This window comes from Tachysurus vachellii, chromosome 13 (genome assembly GCF_030014155.1).
Source record: "Tachysurus vachellii isolate PV-2020 chromosome 13, HZAU_Pvac_v1, whole genome shotgun sequence".
Lineage (NCBI taxonomy): Eukaryota > Metazoa > Chordata > Actinopteri > Siluriformes > Bagridae > Tachysurus > Tachysurus vachellii.
This window is the reverse complement of record NC_083472.1, coordinates 25020771-25036846: the sequence shown is the minus strand read 5'-3', so window position 1 is coordinate 25036846 and position 16076 is coordinate 25020771. Positions and strand designations below refer to the sequence as shown.

The 16076-nt window shown below is 39.4% G+C and overlaps 1 protein-coding gene across 6 annotated transcripts in view; it reads right to left on the bottom strand.

Annotated features, from left to right (window-relative positions):
- The window catches only part of gria2b (glutamate receptor, ionotropic, AMPA 2b), a 49942-nt gene that overhangs the window by 28202 nt on the left and 5664 nt on the right, over nucleotides 1–16076 (bottom strand). For all 6 annotated transcript variants that reach the window (XR_009649352.1, XM_060884675.1, XM_060884677.1 and 3 more), the window contains exon 3: nucleotides 851–1090. Coding sequence is in view for 5 of the 6 variants with exons in the window: in XM_060884675.1 (XP_060740658.1) it covers nucleotides 851–1090 (240 nt within the window). In the remaining variant the exon portion in view is untranslated. The remainder of the gene's footprint in view (nucleotides 1–850; nucleotides 1091–16076) is intronic.

The following is a 16076-nucleotide window of genomic DNA, read 5'->3' as shown; positions in this document are numbered from 1 at the left end:
TGTGCATGTGAGTGTGTGTGTGTGTGTGTGTGTGCGTGTATGTGAGTGTGTGTGTGTGCATTTGTGTGTCTGTGTGTGTGTGTTAGTGTGTGTGTGTGCGTGTGTGCGTGTATGTGAGTGTGTGTGTATTTGTGTGTGTGTGTATTTGTGTGTGTCTGTGTGTGTGTTTGTGTGTGTGTGTGTATGTTTGCTCCTCTCTAATGTCTGTCTGTTGTGTCTGACACCAGGAAATTCTTCTCTGATCAATATCACACCACCGACAGCATGCTGTAATTTATCATTGTGTGTATGTGTGTGTGTGTGTGTGTGTGTGTGTGTGTGTGTGTGTGTGTGTGTGTGTGTGTGTGTGTAACTACACACTAATCATTTTTATAGAGCTGAATTGCATCTCTGCTTGTTTGTATCGTTACAGCTACAAAAAAAATATAGCCAGAGCTTCAGCACAGGATTCCTGTCCTCACAGATTTATCAGAATATTATGGGCTGGCGGTTACCTTGGATCAGACATATGAATATTTATAAGGTGATCATCTAAAGAGCATGTATATGGATATACGCGTACTGTATAAACATGTAGAAACTAATAATCTAAACACACAGAGAGGAGAGAACAAGACAGAAGGACAAAGAGAGAAAAGGGGATGTAACACAACATAAAAACTAATTGTTGTAATGTTGTTATTGCTGACGATAAAATAATGAACACTTGGGGTTGTAACAGTAGCTCAGCTTCATCACAACTTCATCCCACTGTTCTTCATTATATAGCTAGCTATCTAACATCACCATAAACCTCTATGAGATGCTCCTTAGAGGAAATAAACCTAACTAGCTGAATGAATATTCGTACCTCGGTCGCTGTCGTACAGATACGCAAATTTGTCCCACTTGTAGTACTCGATGAGGCTCAGTAAAGGTCCTTTAATGTCGGGCCTCATCTGCAGGATGAACTGCTGTGTTCCATCCAGAGGAAAACTCGGAGTGATGAAGGAGACGTGTAGCGTTCCGCAGAATGACGTGATCGTGTTCACAGACTTCTTATCGTAGAATCCAAAAATGGCATAAACTCCTCGTGAGAACTGTGAACAGACTGCACACACACACACACACACACACACACACATTTTTATACAAACAATATGAAGACACAGTGAATGTGGATCTGAGACAAAAATTTAGTAATGTAAATTAACTCCGATCTTCTGTTCAAGGACTAAAAAGACTTTAATTATACTTTAATTAGCAATAAGTGCCGTATCAAAACACACCAATTTAATATCACAACACGTGATTAGAAATGCTTCATTCATTCATTTTCTACCGCTTATCCGAACTACCTCGGGTCACGGGGAGCCTGTGCCTATCTCAGGCGTCACCAGGCATCAAGGCAGGATACACCCTGGACGGAGTGCCAACCCATCACAGGGCACACACACACACACACACACACAAACACTCTCATTCACTCACACAATCACACACTACGGTAAATTTTTCCAGAGATGCCAATCAACCTACCATGCATGTCTTTGACCGGGGGAGGAAACCGGAGTACCCGGAGGAAACCCCCGAGGCACGGGGAGAACATGCAAACTCCACACACACAAGGTGGAGGCGGGAATCGAACCCCCAACCCTGGAGATGTGAGGCGAACGTGCTAACCACTAAGCCACCGTGCCCCCGAAATGCTTCATTATATTAGGTAAAAGAAAATATCTAGATTTTTAAAAATATTTTCATAAAATTAATTTCTACATCCAAAAATAATAGATTTTTAGATTTAAGTTTCAAATGCATTTTTTTTAATATATTTTTTATATTTGAGGTCCGTGACTATAAGCTTTTGAAAGCCACGCCCTCCTGTTGTTCATGGGAATTTTGTGGGAATTTTTGGAAATCCGTGAGATGTATGATTTTATTTATTAAATAATTATTACTGCGGAGTCACTACTGACCGCTTTGTTAACTATTTTCTGCTCTTAGGCATGTATTCCCGATGCGGTGTTTAACAAGTGCTCTGACCTGCAGACCATGAAACCAAAAACAATTCCATGTTCAGGATTTTTATTGTGACTTGAGCAGCAGAGCCTGAACGAACACTGCGGAGTTCAGAGTGTCTGCTGAAATGTGTCTCAATGAAATGTTTCATTATGAGTAAAAAAAATCTACAGCCTTCATTGAGACAGACAGAACTGAAGAAAGAGAAGAGACAAGAGAAGAGGAGAGAAGAGAAGAGAGAAAGCTATTAAGGAGCCGGTCACATCTGACTGCTTTTCACTGACACAGAGCCATTAACATGCCGAAAAGACGAGTGCACACTCCACTGTGTGGCTAAATTACTGTGTGCTGTTGATGGCTCAGGCTCCTTCAGGCTTCCTTAATTTTTGTTTTTTACTCTACAACCAAATCCTCTCTGAGAAAAAAAGCACTTATTGAGAAAGAATTCACCTGCAAACTCTGATGGAGTCTGTCTGCAAAATGCTCAGCTCTTCTGTTATTAAAAAAAGCCCATGTTCATCTTTTATTGTGCAGATAAAAATAATCTCAAAGGAGCACGCTGGCTCGGATTCATTCACACAGAAACCTAGACAACTTCTCTAGATGCTTACAACTTCAAATAAACTCCAAATCCAAGCAAACTCTAAATCTAACAAACAAAACTCCAACTCCAAATAAACTCCAGATCCAAATAAACTCTCAAAAAAAAAAAAAAAAAAAATACCGAGGGTATTGGGTGGGTGGGTGGTGGGGGATGGTGGTAGGGGTTGTTGGTCAGGGTCAGTTGGACACTGAAATGATTGTTGTGAGTCTCTGGCCATCTACAGCTGTGCAACACAAAATATATACAGATGAAGATTCTGGAGAATGAGAAGAAGAAGGAAGAGACACAAAAGAGACAACGTAAGTGAGAACAGGAACAAACTTATTTTAGGACGTTCCACAACATTAAATGTGACTACAAATGGATAAAACGTATACTGTTCTCTGTCTTTAAAAAAATTAAAATATTTACAGATGGCTGTGGTGGAAAAAGAAATAAAATTAATCTGTTGTGCTACATCTGTTAAAATGTATGTTGTTGCTTACACAACAACAGCTATAAACAGTCTATAAAAAATCTATACACAGTCTATAAACAATCTATACACAGTCTATAAACAATCTATACACAGTCTATAAACAGTCTATACACAGTCTATAAACAGTCTATACACAGTCTATAAACAGTCTATACACAGTCTATAAACAATCTAGACAGTCTATAAACAATCTATACACAGTCTATAAACAATCTATACAGTCTATAAACAGTCTATACACAGTCTATAAACAGTCTATACACAGTCTATAAACAGTCTATACACAGTCTATAAACAATCTATTCGCAGTCTATAAACAGTCTATACACAGTCTATAAACAGTCTATACACAGTCTATAAACAGTCTATACACAGTCTATAAACAGTCTATAAACAATCTAGACACAGTCTATAAACAATCTATACAGTCTATAAACAGTCTATAAACAGTCTATAAACAGTCTATACACAATCTATACAGTCTATAAACAATCTATACAGTCTATAAACAGTCTATACACAGTCTATAAACAGTCTATACACAGTCTATAAACAGTATAAACAGTCTATAAACAATCTATACAGTCTACAAATAGTCTATACACAGTCTATAAACAGTCTATACACAGTCTATACACAGTCTATAAACAGTATAAACAGTCTATAAACAGTATATAAACAGTCTATACACAATCTATACAGTCTATAAACAATCTATACAGTCTATAAACAGTCTATACACAGTCTATAAACAGTCTATACACAGTCTATAAACAGTCTATACACAGTCTATAAACAATCTATTCGCAGTCTATAAACAGTCTATACACAGTCTATAAACAGTCTATACACAGTCTATAAACAGTCTATACACAGTCTATAAACAGTCTATAAACAATCTAGACACAGTCTATAAACAATCTATACAGTCTATAAACAGTCTATAAACAGTCTATAAACAGTCTATACACAATCTATACAGTCTATAAACAATCTATACAGTCTATAAACAGTCTATACACAGTCTATAAACAGTCTATACACAGTCTATAAACAGTATAAACAGTCTATAAACAATCTATACAGTCTACAAATAGTCTATACACAGTCTATAAACAGTCTATACACAGTCTATACACAGTCTATAAACAGTATAAACAGTCTATAAACAGTATATAAACAGTCTATACACAATCTATACAGTCTATAAACAATCTATACAGTCTATAAACAGTCTATACACAGTCTATAAACAGTCTATACACAGTCTATAAACAGTCTATACACAGTCTATAAACAGTCTATACAGTCTATAAACAGTCTATACACAGTCTATAAACAATCTAGACACAGTCTATAAACAGTCTATACACAGTCTATAAACAGTCTATACACAGTCTATAAACAGTCTATACACAGTCTATAAACAATCTAGACAGTCTATAAACAATCTATACACAGTCTATAAACAATCTAGACACAGTCTATAAACAATCTAGACACAGTCTATAAACAATCTATACAGTCTATAAACAGTCTATACACAGTCTATAAACAGTCTATACACAGTCTATAAACAGTCTATACACAGTCTATAAACAATCTATTCGCAGTCTATAAACAGTCTATACACAGTCTATAAACAGTCTATACACAGTCTATAAACAGTCTATACACAATCTATACACAGTCTATAAACAGTATAAACAGTCTATAAACAATCTATACAGTCTACAAACAGTCTATACACAGTCTATAAACAGTCTATACACAGTCTATACACAGTCTATAAACAGTATAAACAGTCTATAAACAATCTATACAGTCTATAAACAGTCTATACACAGTCTATAAACAGTCTATACAGTCTATAAACAGTCTATACACAGTCTATAAACAGTCTATACAGTCTATAAACAGTCTATACACAGTCTATAAACAATCTAGACACAGTCTACAAACAGTCTATAAACAGTCTATAAACAGTCTATACACAGTGGCTCCTTCACCCGACGCTATTTATTCTCTCTTTCTTCAAGCCATCATTTCTTTGTGAACTTATTTTTATATTCAGCTCAGATATTTTACTTCCTGTATATTTGACACATCAACGGTGCTCCAGATTTTTCTAGAGGCTTTTGGAGCTTCCAAGCACAGCGTTAGTGTTCCAGTATGTGGGACAAAGATGAATCCATGAGAGTAATTCATCAAAATCAAACTGAATCAAATGATTTTCCCCATGAGACACAAACTGGGTGACTATGGAATAAAGAAGGAGAGATGGAGATGAACAACTGAGTGGTATTAAGAAAGGTGGAGATGAAGAAAGATGATGAAAAAAATGAACAAACAAAGAGAAAAGGATATGAAGAGATGAACTCAGAAAAAAACAAGAGACATTATAATCATTTTAATCATCTTGTTATTAGTTCTGTGTGATGATTGGCAGAACTCACTGGTAAATTTATCTGAGTTTGAATTTGATGGACAGATAGCGAGGATGGGAGGTGAAGAAAGAAACCGAGGGGGAAGGACGGAGAGAGGAGTGTAAGAGAGGTATATTTAGCTGTCCTCATTATGTGGCCTTATTTTCCATCACTGACTCTCACTCTCTCTCTTTTTCTCTTTTTCTCCCTGTTCTTCTCTCAGTATTGAAGTTACAGCCCCAGTCTCATTAACACACACACACACACACACACACACACACACACACACACACACACACACACACACACACGATAAACACATCAAACACTTTTATACAGGAAGAACCACAAAAAAGGTGTGTGTGTGTGTGTGTGTGTGTGTGTTGTTAATATTTGCATAACAAATATGTCACTTGCCAAGAGCATTTAAAAAAAAAAAGTCATTATCAAACACACACACACACACACACACACACACACACACACACATAAACACAGGCATGCACACACACACGCGCGCACACACACACACACACACGCACATGCTCTGAGGGGTGATTATTATGCAAAACAGATAAATAATTGATAAATCCCTGTGATCCAAGAAGGACTTTTTATATGTAGATGGATAGATGGAAATATAAATGGATAGAAAAATGGATGGAATAGAAAAAATAAATACAATTAAAATAAAACATACATCTTCAATAAGCACTTTATCCTGATCAGGGAAGCAGTGGATCCAGATCTAGAATTTCTACAATAGTTGGAGAGACGTGGGAATACACGTCTGTCACCGAGTACAATACACACTCACACACTCACACACTCACACAATGATTCATTTTTCATTTGAATAAAATGAACAGTGTTTTCTTCCATCACTGAGCTGTCCGGTGATTAGAAGACTCAGAAGTAACAGCAGAAGTGTCTTAATAAATCATCTTAATAAAGTGTTTTAATAAACCATCAAAGGTCACAGTTTAGGATGTTAAACATAACTAAACCCTCTATTTATCATCATGCTGAGAGCGGCTGCCATGGCAACAACATCTCACCCTACGAGACTCGAAGGACATGTGTGTGGTGCTGAAATTTAGCCAACATCAACAGTGTATGAATAAAGTTCTCAATATGAATGAAGTCACAATTAAAACAGTTATCAGTTTATGTTATGTGACTGTGGGCTGTTTTTATGAGAATTTCAGAATTTCAGAAAAGTTCAATCCATATAAATGAAAACGTTTTTTTTTTTAGTTTATTATTTTTGGTCGAACAGTAAAGAGCACCAATGAGAGTGTGTGTGTGCCCTGCGATGGGTTGGCACCCATCGGATAAGCGGTAGAAGATGAATGAATGAAAGAATGAGTAAAGGGCACCAATACTTTTGCAATCAGATTCCTCTCTGTTATCTATTTCATTTTTTTAAATATCTCTGTACACCTTCAATAAATATCTGGATATGTTTTCAGAATTATCCACATATGGGTGTTGTTTTGTTTTTTAATTGAAAAATTTGAGGCCTGGAATCTGTATTGGGGAAAATTCAGCACCCTGGACAGTGTTCCAGCTCTGATGCAGGATTTTTGGAAATAAATGAAAAGAAGTCAGAAAGTTGATGCGATTTGTCGAGGCTGTGAGTGTGGACATTCATCTGAGCAGCTTCGGGAGTTCTGCTGGGATTTGGACGTGTGAATTGCTTTGAAACCACTGAAGTAATCATGTTAGATTTCCACTAATATATGAGCGGCACTCCGTCCAGGGTGTATCCTGCCTTGATGCCCGATGACGCCTGAGATAGGCACAGGCTCCCCGTGACCCGAGGTAGTTCGGATAAGCGGTAGAAGATGAATGAATGAATGAATGAATAATATATGAGCGGTGTACATTAGACCACCCCACATGACCCCCACCCGCTGTAATGGTTTGTTACAAGTTTCGTTTGATGCTGAAGATTTTTTTTTTTTCATTAATACAATAAAAGTCAGTTTGTTTGTTTCTTATCAGCAGTCGGTTTGGTTTAACAGAAACTATTGGTGCTGGGGGGAGGAACTAGCAGCAGCTGGTTGCTGATTGGTTAATGAGTTTTTCTCTACATTTCACCCCAATACATGTCTGCGGTCTGAAATGTTGCCATGATGCTAATATAACTAAGAAGTAAAGGAAGTTTATAGCTACATAGGTTAGCACCTTTATAGGTTAATATTATACACTGCAACCTTTAACTTTAATGATGGATATTATAGATGTGTACAATGATTTAGACATGCCTTGTGCACGGTGCTTAACCGGTGGCTATAAGTATTCATTACTTGTTAGCTACATTAGCATCACAGCTCCAGTACAAAGCTACAGTATCAAATATTTTGGATGACGAGGAACAAAAAGCTTTCAGCGTTCAGCTGGAATTAAATAAAAAATAAAAAAAAACGAAAAACATCTGCGTTATGTAAATGCACTTCAAATAGGAGAGCCATCACCATGGTGATCATGAAAAGAGAAGTTTGTATCCTTCCTCAGCTGAGTGTGTGTTACAGATTTCACACCGGGGCAGGACAAATCACATTCCACCCACGCGTGCAGACACACACACACACAGACACATACACACAGACACACACACACACACACAAACATGATTCACACGCTTTAAGACCTCCACACTAGGCAACGGTGAAGAGTGTATCAGCTTCACAACGCACAAAGCGGGCTCAGAGACGACCTCATCGCTATGGTAACAGCAGAAATGTCTGGAGCGTGTGCATTTGTTGCATGTCATGCTGGATGTCTCACAGTTTCACAAGCTCACAGAACTCAAAGTACAGACGACTTCCTGTCTACAGAAGCAGAATCGTGATTCATTCATCCACACCTATGGTTCTGATGATATGTCGCCATGGCGATAAACCGCGATGAGGAAATATGACATATAACGGTCGATTAATGCTGAATCTGGTTAAATGATGACATCATTTTCTGCTGATACACATCCTTAGCATTTACAGGGCCTTGTATTTGATAATTATTTGTTCAATTCTACATGCTGAGACAATAATAATAATAATTATTATTATAATATAATATAAAAATAAAATATTCCTCAGCATGTCTAGGTGTGTTTATTCGTCTTATTCCACAGACATTATCTAATGATTAGAATCTTTTATTTATTAATGAACGCCTCATATTTATTCTGTCTCTGACAGAAGCTCACATTAAGCTTTTGGTTGGTGTTATTAGTGTTAGGTTGTACAAACCTTTGTGTTGTATACAAAGATTCCCAACAGACAAGATGTTGAGGAACACAGTGAGGAAACATCACCGGAATAAAATCAGATCAGGCTTCTGATCAAATGTAAAGAGACGTCCAGAGGCTGTGGGACAGAACACTGCTGAACTCTGCAGGGTGTGACAGAATCTGCTCTGAAAAAGATCCGCCTTAAAAAACCATTCTCTCCATCTCTTTTTTCTTTATCCATCTCTCTCCACCACTCCATCTCTCCATATCTCTCCTCTGTCAGTCTTTCTTAATTTCTCTCTAACTATTAATCTCTTCATTTCCTTTCATCTTTTAATCTCTTTCCATCTCTCAATCTCAATCGCTTATAGTTCATTCATTCATTCATCTTCTACCGCTTATCCGAACTACCTCGGGTCACAGGGAGCCTGTGCCTATCTCAGGCGTCATCGGGCATCAAGGCAGGATACACCCTGGACGGAGTGCCAACCCATCGCAGGGCACACACACACACACTCTCATTCACTCACACACTCACACACTCAGACATTACGGACAACTATGCCAATCAACCTACCATGCATGTCTTTGGACCGGGGGAGGAAACTACAGAACACCTCACCTTATAGAGCTCATTTTTAAATCTGTTTATTGCACGGTGGCACGTCCGCTGAACGAGTCCCTGCCAATGACTGGTTACTATAGAAACTCTTTTTTAGAGCGATTGCTTTAAGGTAAACCTGTGAGTTGCTGCTGAACTTCTGTCAGACTTGCAGTTCTATGGATTTTTCAGAAGATCTGGTTTCACTCACAGCCAGCAGAGACCCTGCTACCGCTTCAGCCTCTTTCAGCCTACTACAACAGGTTGTAAGCCTTTCATTCTGCTTCATTCGTTCTTTCTTTATCCTCTGTTTCCTTCACCCTCTCCCAAGGGCTGAGTTCATCCGGATCAGCGCTGCTCGGTGTGAGTCCTGCAGGTTCATGCAGGGGAAACACCAGGTCTCTTTAATTGAAAGTGCATCGATTCAGACAGTCTGCAGGAGATACACAGCTGATACACATGTCACGACGAGTGAGAGGGAGAATGATCGCCCATCAGGGAGCGATCCGGCCTGATCCTGAACCCTAAAGAACATTCAGTTTATACACACACACACACTTTCTGTTATGCTGTGTGAAGGGGGATTTATTTTTGCTTCCATGGTTCTTCTACAGTTCTTCTGATTTATATTCTTTATCTCACGATCCTGATGCCCGTGGTCTCTACCAGGAGGAGATTATGAGATTTTCTCAATTCTATGCGAACAGGTTTACTCATGACACTGTAAAGCAACGAATTCAAACACTGTCTACGGTGATGCCTCAGATCAATCCCATAGTGTGTGTGGTTCCTAAAGAAAAATAAACTTAGCAAAGTAGCAAAGATAGTTGTTGCTATTACAATCATGCAGCTAATACAGTTAGCTTGCTTTGCTACTTTAATCTGAAAGAGAATCTATTTTGTCACTGAGTGACTAACATCTACATCACACAACTGTATTTCACCCTGATTTGTGTTATTTGTTTGACTTTAACTAGTACACATTATAAGCTACACCTTCTGTAGCTAGTCAAGTCAAGTCAAGAAGCTTGTATTGTCATTTTAACCGTATATATATCTGACACAGTACACAGCGACATGTAACAACGTTCCTCCAGGAACACGGTGCTACATAAAACATCACACAGCTAAGGACTGAAATTAAGTTGTAAACACATAAAGTGTCTATTGATGTGTGCAACCTGGTGCAAACAGTGCAAGAAATAAGACAATACAGACAGACAATACAAAACACCATTGCCCCTTTTCCACCAAAAAGAACCAGGTGCTGGTTCAGAGCTAGCACTGGTGCTGGTTCAAAGTTGGTTCCACTAAGAACCGGTTTGTCTTTCCATCAGTTAGAGAGCATCACAGAGCCGAGTCTGACGTCACTGTATACGTGTCACGTTACACAGCGACGTTAGCGCAGCAGCGACAAACACAAACACATCAACAATGGCGGATGTTGCTTTACTGTTAATGCTCATGGCTTTGTGAACCTACATTAACACCCAAACGCGGCGAATCCAACGTGTACGTGCAGCTCCATGTAATCTGTATAAACGGAGGCTGTGATGGAGAAAGTACATAACGTTATTTTATCATTAACACAGAAAAAAGTTAGCCTTAGCATGTAGCTACTTACTATCATGTGTGATGATAATGTATCATATCGCGGTAAAGTAAAAGTGTATTAAACATTAGTATACTTAAGGTACATGATCAAATGCGCTAACAGTAGCCCCGCCCCCAGGTGCTAACAGTAGCCGCGCCCCCAGCCCCGCCCACAGCCCCTGACACAAGCGGTTCTTAAGTCTAGACCAACAACGTTTTGGTGCTACTTAAGAACCACTTTTCCTGGTTCAGAGCCGGTGCTTTGGCTGTCGGAAAAGAAAGAACTGGTTCTAAATTAGGCTCCGAACCAGCACTCAAACTGCCTCGGTGGAAAAGGGGCTTATAAGACAAGATAGCGCCAACATTCTGAACTCAGTACAAAACATTGTGCAAAGGTATAGTTACTATCATTTCTCACTGGAACAAAACAAATACCACTGCACAGGCCACAGGAAACAAACTACAATTGATACAAGAGACTTGATTAGCATTAAATCCACTGTAGTTACTGTAGAACTGATTTGAACTGCTGTGATATACAGAGCTTGATCGTCTTCTATAAAAATGTTGCAGTTAGTAAGAAAACAGGCAGACTGTTGTGTCTAAGAGACAGAACTGAGATTCAGATCATTTCCTCACTCAGCCTTGAGGTTAGATTTTAAATATTCACACATACGCTACTTAAAGTGTGGCGTAATATTAGCTTTATCATGCCACAGGGCTTAATATAACACTTTCATATAAGAAACCAGGCCAAGGGTCCACAGAGAAAACGCGAGCAGGGCAATGGCCAGAGCAAAGTCCTACATAAAATATCTGTTCACACCATGTCAGGAAAATGCAACCTCGAATAAAATGTGCCTCTGAAATCCTTCCTGACGAAGGTGAGGATTAGGAACAGAATATTTCTTTTAAAATACACCTGAAACCAAAGGTAATGTATCAACATAAATATAATATAACACGATTCCCGCCTCCACCTTGTGTGTGTGGAGTTTGCATGTTCTCCCCGTGCCTCGGGGGTTTCCTCCGGGTACTCCGGTTTCCTCCCTGGTCCAAAGACATGCATGGTAGGTTTGGCACATGCATTGGCATCTCTGGAAAATTGTCCGTAGTGTGTGTGAGTGAATGAGTGTGTGTGTGTGTGTGCCCTGTGATGGGTTGGCACTCCGTCCAGGGTGTATCCTGCCTTGATGCCCAATGACGCCTGAGATAGGCACAGGCTCCCCGTGACCCGAGGTAGTTCGGATAAGCGGTAGAAGATGAGTGAGTGAGAGTGAGTACACAATTCCATATATGAATATGAAGTTGGCATTGCCTCACTCTGCCTCACTCTGCCTCACTCTGCCTCACTCCAGCTCAGGCAGCCCTGATGTTCACTTTGCCACAACACTTTTCCCTACCTCATCATTCCACCCTGCCCCACCTTTCCCTACCACTTTATCCCTCACAGTGATCCATCTTGCTCTACCCTGCCTTGCCCTGCCTTACCGTACCACACCCCACATAGCCTCACCCTGCCTCATCTTGCATATCTTACCCACACTACTAACCCTGCCATTGCCCCCCCCATGTCAGACCTCTTTCAACCCCATGTCACCCTCCCCATGTTGTACACTGTTCACATTTAGGAGCTTAACAAACCTACAACTCCTTGTAAGCATCCTGATCATCATCAGATGCCTCGTATGGTCTTTAACTCATCTTTAGTCCTCAATAATTCTCACACATCATACTGTCAAAGCTGTCTTTGGTTCTGCGCTCCGTCTGTCTGCTTTAATAAAGAGCCGTTGGCTTTGTCTGCCTGGGATTTGGCCGTGATTCTTGGAAATTTTCTAATATCAAGGTGCTGTTCTATAAGATATTACAGCGTCTGGCTGCTGTTTGTTACATCAGTACCAGAACTCACACAGGGACCTTGTTATAGTTCAGTAATGAGACATTTCTGAGTCACAACGTCACCATGAGAGAGAAAAAATAACTCGGGGGTCTGTTTATTCACTGAGAGGGAAAAAATCAATCTCAGGGTACTTTTTTGGGGATTTATTTGCTTTGAAATCTTCTGTATTTTTTTTTAAATAGCAAACATATAGGGGATGAAGTGATAGCACACTCGAGGAACCCTGTAGGTTCTATAAAGGACCCTACAACAGAGGACCCTCCATACAGAGCCTCATCAGGAAGCTTTGAACTCTTCATTATTCAAAGATCGTTCCATTTGTTCCCTGCACAAACCCTTAAGGGTTCTTTGTAGAAACCCACAGGTGTCAGCAAATAAAAAGACAACAATAAATAAACACTTCAAGAACCTGTGAAGAACCTGTGTGGTGGAAACACTGCTGTAGGTGTCAGGTGTGTAAACCTTTAACAGAATACATGACTACAGGATTAGTTTATTTAGTTCTCAGTTTCTTTCTCACCAGGAAGCTTTGAACTCTTCATTATTCGAAGAACTCTTAAAGAACCCTTTTTTTCCTAAGAGTGTCTAGGGTCCAGCTTCCCGGTGACATATAACGAAGGTTCCACATAGAACCTCTCTTTCATCAATGAGGTCCAAACTGGAGCAATTTTAAAGACTTTCAACTCCATTTTGTAAAAGTCTGTTTTTGTAATGTAACTCTAATCTTTCTTTAGTCAGTGTTTTGAGAGAGAAAGGTCACATCTAGCACACTGCTGGCAGCTTTGGAGAACCCTTTAATGGCTCTGTGAACAGTGGGTTTTCTATCAGAGAATCCAATAGAGCTTAAGGAACTTACTTTATTTATTTACAGAACTCTTTTTTCTAACAGTGTAAGCTGTTGTCCTGGAGCCTTGTGTATGTAAAATACACAGGGAAAGCTTTGTTGCCCCATTGTGAAAAAGGTTCTCCTAAAAAAAAAAAAAAAACCAACACCTTTAATGGTTCTTTCAGTTTTGCCCCTATTTAGTGGTATTGGTGTATATTTTAGTAGAACCTTCAGTAAGGTTTGAATTGGGCTGTAAAATACATTTTATCTCATTCTGGGAAATGATTAGTTATTCCTGAAGCCCTCTGTTCCAGGGTTCTGCACACAGGAACTTTAAATCTGTTTAAATACTAAAATGCAATTTAACACAAATCTATGCACTTAAAGGTGAGGTCTCCGTTGTTTGAGAAACGCTTCAGAAAACTGAGTCGGGACGACAAACAAAACAAAAACAAAACAAACGTGTAGCCAATGAGCAGAAAGGGGCGTGTCTTGTCAATATGGGCGGAGAGAGTGTTCAGTGCGCATGTGTGACATTAGCAGAAAGCGGTTTTAACATTGACATGGAGGATAAAAACAAAGAAAGAAAGAGAAGAAAGACTTACGATAAGGTAAGAAGTAGGACGTGTTAATATAGGATCAGCTTTCCAGCGCTGGAGAGAACTGAAGGAGCAGGAAGTTGGTCACATGTTCACAGATTGGAGTTTCCTGAGTCAATAACTCCTGAGCTAAACGCTGTTACTACACAAATAACACCTCTTTTCTATCGTAGTAATATAGAGACGCAGCTACAACCGTGTTTTGTGTAGTAACAGTGTTTAGCTCAGGAGTTATTGACTCGGGAAACTCCAATCTGTGAATATGTGACCAACTTTACTTAAGACGCCGAGGCGCTTTTTTCCTTCTCGATAGGTGAGTAACGTTGGTTTTGCTTTGTTACACAGAACTAATATATATCGTCGCTGTCAGACGGAATCCTCGTATCTCCAAAACCGTTATTTTTCAGGACATTAAAAAAACGCCGTACCTTATCTGCAGTACACAGGGTTTAGTCCGCGTTGCAGTGGATTGTCTTGCGCTAAATTCCTGTCCTCAGACGAGCACCAGAACTAGCGGGGGTCAAGATTTTTTTTCTTTGAGCCCAGTGTTTTGAAGACATTTACCTCAGAAGACGTGTTGATTCGTTGCGACTCTTCTTGAGGAGAAATATGCCGTGAAGCTCTCCCACGGAGTGAGGAAGAGGTGGACAGTTGAAGTGTCCAATGGAGTTATGAGATTTGAGCTCAAGCTATTTTCAAGACTTTAGATTGGTTAATAACTTGTAAAAATAACAGACCCACGTGGGGACTGACCAATAGCATCGATATGTGAAAAAATATGAAATTGACCAAATTTGGACATGCGAGGTTTCCGCCCGACAGCGACGATATGCCTTTGTCCTTTACATGATTATACTTGTGTGTCATTGTTGCTTGTTTGTTTATCTGCAATCGTATTGTTCTTCCCTTCAGCTATTATAAAGACACATTTCTTTCCGTTCGTTGCCTGGGTTACGTATGCACGTGTGGGGCGGAGCTATCGATACAGGGGTGGGACCCATTTGAGTTAGGGGCGTGTTTGTTTTGGTGATTTCAAATGTCGACATTGGCTTTCAAACAACGGAGACTGCACCTTTAACACTGATTATCATACATATTCAACGTATTTATTTATTTAATCATTTCTTTACTTATTTATTTAAAGATTCCTGCAACAATTTGTTGTGTTTGAGGTCTAATTTCTTTATCCTGGGAATAATGTGGCACTTTGTACCTGCATTCAGTGAAAAATAGGTTCCTGGTTTCTTTTGTACTTTTATTAAACGAGCAGCAGGTTACTGCACGCAGGAATATGAGAAAGAGATTACATCTAAGTCAGCGTTTATATCTTTATTCTTTTATGTAATTACGACGTTCTGGCTGTTCCGTGCTGAAGCTTAGTGCAGCGCTGTAGCTGTAGCTGTAGCTGTAGCGTGTCCTTCTCGCATTCTCATATCATAAATAATAAAGAGTCTTATTACACAAACTGTGTTAAACAGAATCACTTTTCAGACAGGAAATGAGCTTGGAGCCATGACTGCAAAAATGTAGTGGCACCTAGGGGCATTAAAATACTGAAAAAAAAAAGAATAATCAGATCTGTGTCTCATTTCGACTCCTCTGAGGGGAAGAAGGACGAGGTGTGGGAGATGACAATAAGCTTGATGAGCCTCGAGAGTCTTTATCAGCTTACAAATAGCTCTGATTTCCTTTCTTTGGATTTACAGCTTTTACAAACGAACAGGCTGAAGCAGATTTTTGTTGAGATTCCACGAGGGTTGCGTTTCTCTTCCACAGCAGCAACTCGCCGATGATTACGGTTTTATGCACTAAA